This window comes from Grammomys surdaster, unplaced genomic scaffold, assembly GCF_004785775.1.
Source record: "Grammomys surdaster isolate TR1022 unplaced genomic scaffold, NIH_TR_1.0 310, whole genome shotgun sequence".
Classification (NCBI taxonomy): domain Eukaryota; kingdom Metazoa; phylum Chordata; class Mammalia; order Rodentia; family Muridae; genus Grammomys; species Grammomys surdaster.
The window spans coordinates 1,648,270-1,655,753 of record NW_021604729.1 but is presented as its reverse complement, the minus strand read 5'-3'; the positions used below and the strand labels follow the sequence as shown (position 1 = coordinate 1,655,753).

General features: G+C 39.7%; 1 protein-coding gene across 1 annotated transcript; it reads right to left on the bottom strand.

The window, feature by feature from the left end:
• Positions 1-3,162: 3,162 nt before the first annotated feature.
• On the bottom strand, positions 3,163-6,764 carry LOC114629470 (prostatic steroid-binding protein C1-like). Its single transcript, XM_028777498.1, has 3 exons — positions 6,710-6,764; positions 4,079-4,269; positions 3,163-3,237 (listed from the first exon to the last, which is right to left on the bottom strand). The coding sequence occupies exons 1-3, from the start codon at positions 6,762-6,764 to the stop codon at positions 3,163-3,165; spliced, it is 321 nt and encodes a 106-aa protein (XP_028633331.1).
• Between the last annotated feature and the right edge of the window lie 720 nt (positions 6,765-7,484).

Genomic DNA, 7,484 nt, shown 5'->3' with positions numbered 1-7,484 from the left:
ATGCACCTAAACTTCGAGAGACTTGGAGCTCCAGGGAGTGTGGAGGTCTAATGGGGTGGGGAGATGAGGACATTCTCTTGGAGATGAGGATGGGAGGATAGGTGTGGGATGTTGAACAGTTGGAGGGTGGACCAGGAGGGGGATACAATCTGAACTGTAGAAAAATAAAAAATAAATAAAAAAGGAAAAAGGATATAAAAATAAAGTTAGAGTTTAGATGTCCCCAAAATAAATAAATAAATAAGAAAGATAATATTAAAAATTAAACTATATTGGCCTTTTATAGGAATGACAATTACTCTAGTTAAAGCATCTATCATTGAGTTATATGTCATAAACACGTGATCCAAGAAGATAGTCACACAGTGAAGAAATTCATGATTGGAAAGAAGGGGAAAAGCAAAAACTGAAGTTTTGAAAGCAAAAGGAAAATAGTACAGAGGTAGAGAAGAGCATTAAGTATTGAATTAAAATGAAATGATAGAAATTCTAAAAGGATGAAATTCTGAATTTGGAAAGAAGCTTAAAAATAAGAACAAAAATAAAGATAGGTGTTTTTTACATAAATCTCCCTGAAAGGTACATGGGCCAAAGATTTGGTGCACAAATGATTGTTTAGGAGATGTTAGAAACTTCAAGATGTGAAGCTGAATGACACATCATATGTCATCAGAGTAGCATGCTTTGAAAGGACTGTGGAAATACACTTAATTCTTTTTTATCTCCTTTGAAAGTCTACCATTAAGTGAAGTGGGAATGGGGGTAACACCCTCCCCCACTTTTTCCTTGCCTCCTTCAGTAGTCTGGAGAGTTAGCCCAGAAGTCATAAAAGCAGGAGAGCTACCCTGAGCCTCAATGGCAGGAAATTAAGTTTCACACCTCACCTAGGGAGTACAGTCAACTTGGCCCTGATGGTGAAGGCACTGGTGAGCCAGCCCTATGGGTATGAGAGTGGGAGAGCTGGCTCAGCTCTTACCAAGCTGCAACTCTTGGGAGAGTGGGCCCAGCTCCTCCACTGGGCAGCACAGTGGAGCTGGCTCTGCAGGTGTGTGTGCAGGTGAGCCAACCTTGCTTCCTCTCAATTGTGGCATTGGGTGGCCTAGCTGGCGCAGTGCTGGAGAGCTTACCTTGGTTCTGGAAGTAAGGGAGATCCAGCAGGCTGACCAGCTCAGCTAGGCCCAGATCCAGATCTTTGAGTTGGCTCACTCCAAAATCTGTATGATCTGTGATCTACTGTGGTACTTGAAAGAGCTGATCCTGTTAATCCAAAGCTGCAGGTTGTCCACAGCACAGGGTAACAACCAGAAAACCAGGAGGAGTCCCAGTCAGGTTTCAATATTGAACCTCAGAAGCCAGAGTCCTGAAGGCAGACCAGTGACTCATTGGTCACAATGAACACTTGCAATGTAAGTGTTGCAGTGAACACTTACAGAGAAAGATGTGTAGACAGAGAGGTATATTGTGAGACTCGCAGGGACACACTACAGCTTCCACAATGACATGTTTTCTATGCTTTGTTTTGTTATGTGTATATTTCTTTGTGTGTTTCCACGTTTTATTTTTATTTAGTGAGGGAGGTTGCAAGTGTAGAGAGTGGATACAAGAGGAAGGTAAGATAAATGGAACTGAGCTACATGATGTTCATCTCACAAAGAATAAATAATAAGTAAAAGATATACATGCATATGTATGTATGTGTGTATGTATGCATGTATGTATATGTTACATCATGACTGTAGTCCCTCTCTTACTCCTTTCAATTCCAACTCCAGACTGCCCGTCTCCACATATTATCCACTTCTCCTCCATTTCTCTTCAGGAAAGGAGAGACTTCTTATGAAGATCAACCAACTATGACATAACAAGCTGAAGTAAGCACATCCTCTCTTATTTAGACAAAATGAGGCATTCTAGTAGATGGAAAGGGTTGCAAAGGCAGGCAACAAAGTCAAAGACAGCCCATGCTCCCATGTTCAGAATCTCAAACAAAGAACAAGCTACACAACTGTTACATAGTGCATATGGCCTATGTTTGTCCAATTCAGGCCCCCTGGTTCAGCTCAGGGTAATAGACTGCAAGAGTAGGCTTTCAAGTTCAGTTAAAGCTTGTATCATCTGAATCCTGTGCCCTAAGAGTACAGTGTCTTCACCAATAGGGACTTAGCTTCAGTCTGTCTCTAAGAGTAAACCAAGCACAACAGAAGCCTACATTACCTTGGAAGTCATTTGGACTACCCACTCCACAACCCTGACAAACACCTTGAAGGGAAGTTTCTCATATAGGCCAGGCTTTTTAAACAGCATTATGGTTGTAGAGAAAATAAATAAATAAATACATGAATACATAAATAAACACATAAATATGTATATATGTATAAAGTGAATATTAAATCTATAAATTTATAAATTTGTAAAGTGAATAAATAAATAAATTTTAAAAAGAATGAAAACAAAAGAATAAAAGAGTGTCAGGAAGGTGTGTGTTCTGATTATCTGCTTGTGTGTTTCGTGTGTGATTAATAATAATGTTGTTCTTTCAATCAATCAGCAGAATTAGGAAGATCGATTCATTATAAATGAATATGTAGTTTTGATTATAACACCAGCTTGTGTGTTTGAATCACTGAGAAGTTGTGCTATATTTCATGTAAGGAATGGAGAGCACGGTGAATCTACTTCAGTGAAGCTTATGGCAATCAAGGAGTTTCTTTCCAACTATGTGGCTTATCATACGTAGTACCATAGGTAGAAATGGGAAGATACTGAACTGAAGTACTTAGGCAATGAATGGCACGTTGTACAGGGGTAGCATTGAGGCAGTTTAGTACAGTGACCACAGAAGATGCCAACGTTTGTTATCATCTTTGATCACTTGCATTTATGGCCACAGAAATGAGAAAGTTATTTGCAGGGCAGTGAAGGATGGTGCTTGACCAAACACCTTGTTCCTGATGCCTGAACCTCAGGCTTAATTGTCAAGTTGAAAAAGATTATCTCTGTAACCTTTTACCATCAATGAAAGTGAAATTTTTATTATCAAAACACAATCCATGCAAGACCCAAGACTTACGATAACAAGAGACAGACGGTTATATGCCAGGAGTGCAATTTATTAGTACAAGACGTTGAAACCTTCACATTAAGAAGGGAAAATCAGTTCATCTAGTTTCCCAATGGGATACCAGGAAAATGTTCTTCCACCCATCCTTTCACACCACATTCAATTAAAATTTGTGCCTGAAAATAAACAGAAAGCAAAGAAAAAAGATGAAGAAAAGAGGGTCAAGATAGCTCTGCAGAATTGTTAACAAACCAAGAGTCCATGGAAGGCAGTGTGGAAAGACAGGAGGGGAAATGCAAAGTATGCTCAGGGAAATGACATCAAATAATGCAAATTAGTGGAAATTCTTTCCAAATTCAAGTGAATATACTCTGAGTGTATTCAATAATGTGTCTCAACTCAGTAATTCTCTAGAACTCTCTGTGATCAGAAGGGAACACACTGGGTCAAAGCTTCGCCTGGCTTAACTTCTGATGATTTAGAATTGTGGCCTCTGTTTTCCTTTTAATGAGAAAACCAGAAGAGACCCAGGGCAGAAGTGGATAAGAAGTATTGGAAACAGGAGGTTCAGAGTCTCCTGGCAGAGCCAGCAAATTTGGTAGAGAAATGAATTCTGGCAATACTTTCTTTTAAGGGGGTTATCTCCAGCTTCCTTCCTCTCATCTGTGGTATTTTCATTTATCAATATTCACCGTAGTATTCAATAAGATAATATCCATTTATTATACAAACAATAACTTCAACAAAGACCCCAGAAAGTCTAGAGGTAGAGTTGAATCCTCCTTTTGTAGGGCCCTATTTTTCCTTGTTAGGATACCACATAGTGTCACCTCTCGAGTAGAACTCTAGAAGGAGGTACCTATCTCAGGCACTGTTTACTATGATCTCTGATCAACAGTGTATTCCTGAACCAACTTATCATCGATGTGCTGTTTTGCTCCATCCATGTGTTCCCCGCAGAACCTCATGTCAACGTCATTTGTGACCTTTTGAAAGTGTAAAGCAAAATAAACATACCAATACTGCTGCTACTGTAAGTCTGTCTCCATATTTCATTTTGTCTACACAGTCCTTCACCTTCAGTTTTGCTTGAATAACCTCTTCCGACACAGGATATGTCCTATATAGTTTCTCCAGGGCGTCCCTACTCCTTAGTATGAAGGTCAGGCTTTCAAACACAACAGCTTTACAGACCTTGCCAGCATTAGCTAGAAAGTGTAAGAAGAAAGAAAAAACATTTATTTAATAGAAATTATTTGTTTTCTTTTGTTGCCCAGATGGGATTCCCTGTCTGTTCTTGAACTCACTCTGTAGACCAGGCTGGCCTAGAACTCACAGAGATCTGCCTGCTTCTGCCTCCCAAGTGCTGGGATTAAAAGAGTATGCTATTTCCACCCAGCTACCTTTCATGTTAAGTATTTCTATGAACCTGCAGATTTGGAACTGCAGATTTAACAGAAATGCTAGACACTGTGGCCAGCTACTGTGACTGCTGATGCAAGATTGTAAATTCCTGAACATTACAAACCAAGGGACTGAAAAAAAATTATCATGGGATTTCTGTTTCTGTAATTTAGGCCACATCTACAACTACACAGAAAACCTTCAACCAAACATGTGTCATCCCTATAAGATGCTCAGGAACAAAGAGATAGCATACATTAAGGAAATGGCCAACCAATGACTTGCCCAACCTGAGAGACATGTCATGTAAAAGAGGCAATTCCTGACACTATTAATGATACTCTGCTATGCTTGCAGACAGGAGCCTAATATAACTGTCTTCAGAGAGGCAGATGAAAACTGATGCTGAAACCCACAGCCAAACATCAGCCAGTGGTTGGGGAGTCTTCTGAATGAGTTGGGCATAGAATTCAGTGAGATGGAGATTTCAAGGATACCAGAAGAAACCCTACAGAGTCAAGTAACCTGTGCCCACAGGGGCTCACAGACACTGACCCACCAAACAAAGAGCATTCAAAGTCTGGACCTAGGCCTCCTACACATTTGTAGCAGATTTGCAACTTGGCATTCATGTAAGTTCTTTATCAATTGGAATACAGGCTGTGTCTGACTCTGATGCCTTCCATTTGATCCCTTTTCCCTTACTGGACTGCCTGATTGAGCCTCAGTGGGAGAGGATGTGCTTAGGTGTGCTATGACAGGATGTCCTAAGGTCAGGTGATACACAAGGGGAGGATTCCCCTTCTCCGTGGAGAAGGTGAGGAACATGGGGAGTAATGGATGTAAGGACTTGTAAGGGTGGACTGAGAGGAGAGGAAGGAAGGGGGTGGAGAGGGGCAGCCCTGAATCAGGATAGTAAGTAAATAAATATGCACTGTTTTTAAAGTTTGAGGTTAGACTGCATATGCTGGAGCATATTTTATGAGTTTTGGATAATTTAGAAAGGAATTTTTGTATTATCCAAATTTACATGCATATTAGAATTACAATTTTACAAGAAAAATGTAAAAAGTAAGAAGATTGCTTATGTGTAGGTGACATTTTGAAGAATGACAGAATCATGTCATGGCATCAGGTACAGTTCAAGGTAAAAAGCTAAAGTAACACAGTTCAACAGTTTTGCTGAACACCAGAGCATAGCTGGGCATCTAGGAAAAGCTTTGCTTTTACACAATGATGCTCAGGTTCACTTCTGGGGAGGCTGACAGTGCAAACTGACACCTACCTTTTGGATTATAAAGATTTATGATAAATGTTTAACTGAAGAAATCAAATTTCCCAATCTTAATTTCACATTTCTCTCAAGGCTCTTAAAAACAAATACCAACAACAAAAACCAACTTGCCATAGATGGCCTCGGCTGACCTTAGACCCAAGTTCCTCATGTTTAACATCACCTAGCTTGAATCACAGAAAAGTGCCAGCAGACCCAGTTTTCCCAAAGACATGTCAATACTATACTTAAGAGATTCCCAAACAGGGTCTGATGTGAGCTTTAGGAAGAATCCATCAGACTATAGGGAAATGTTGTTAGCTATAATATGAAAGGTAGCTAGGCCTACAGGAGGAGATGCAGAAAGGAAAGAGAGTAACTGCCTGTGAAACTTGGTTCATTTTGAAGGCACAGAGTATGTAGGAATGTTCTGTTTATGAGCAAATGGATTGTTTGTGAAAATTCATTAATTTAAGAAAAGCAGGCATCTTACTGGTAATTACCACACCTTTTATAGCACTGTTATTGGTAGGACCTCCAGGAAACTGATAAGATGACACAGGTATGCTTAGTCTCAGAGAACAGTTGAAATCTATTACTCACAGATTCAAAGAACATTGACAATTAGGAGCAGAAAGCTCTCTCAAGTCACCTTCCCAGATACAATAAAGTGAAAAATAACACAGCAAACAGAAAACCTTTAATAAAAATATTTCCTGACAGATGTTCATAATGGGTTTTTTTTTGGTTGTTTCCATGCCCACCCAGTCAAGTTCCCTAAATAGGTGAAAATTAGCTGAATGTTTCTGGAGGTGTTTGATTTTTTTAGAAAGTTAATAGAAGAGGTTGGGAGAAATTTTAGTTTATTGATCTTTTTCTTACCTCAACCTTATCACACATAAGCTTACCAACTGTTCAAAGAGGCAAATTTTCCAGGAGATGTTGCTGGATTAACCAAAAATAATACTCACCTTCATAACAACTAACAGCCAGAACAACCAGGAGAAGACACAGGCTCAGCCTCATGGTGCTCAGTCTGCTTTTAGACTTAGCAAATGGTGAGCAAGTGGACTACCAGAGCCCATGGGGACCAGAGATATTTATCCACAGTGAGGCTTATGGTCCTGCCCTCAGGAAAGTGGCAGGTCACAAAGCCTGGTTTAGACCCTCCTTCTGTGTCACTGAAGGCTGATCCCCTCCCCACCTACCATCCTGTTGGGCTGGAGCCAAAAAAAATAGCCTTGTGGGAACTCCATTGTTCCTTCAGGCAATACTTCTCCTTCACCAGGAAGCAACTGTGATGGATCAGTTTACTTTTGAACTTTTGATTATTGTGCTTGAGTTTTCTCCTTCACAACAGGCAGGGTGGCTTTTGACAACAGGGTGACACTCTCCAGGGCATTGAATCTACAAACACCTGCCCTGGAAATAAGAGCTTTGCATTTGGACCCAGCCATAGCTCATCCAACTGTCAGTATCAAAATATTCAAAATATCAGGAAGGTCCCAAAGAAAAACTACCCTCAATACAAAAAGCAAAATAAACTCCAAATTGGTTAAGGAAAGAATTCAGTATTTCTTTCCTTAACTAATTTGGAGGGAAAAAGGAAAAAATAGAGCAAAAAGCATAGAAAACACTAGTGAAGCAAAGACACAGTTCATCCAAACTATGAACACACTAGAGACATATACGTTTATACAAATGTAGAGATAAATAGAAAAAACTAAAAGAAACTGATATAAAAAA

Coding starts and splice junctions, on each gene's coding strand:
- LOC114629470 (XM_028777498.1), bottom strand. CDS start 6,764: ATGAGGCTGAGCCTGTGTCTTCTCCTGGTTGTTCTGGCTGTTAGTTGT. Junction 4,270..6,709: donor GGCTGTTAGTTGTTATGAAG/GTGAGTATTATT, acceptor TACACTTTCTAG/CTAATGCTGGCAAGGTCTGT. Junction 3,238..4,078: donor TTACAGTAGCAGCAGTATTG/GTATGTTTATTT, acceptor GTTTATTTTCAG/GCACAAATTTTAATTGAATG.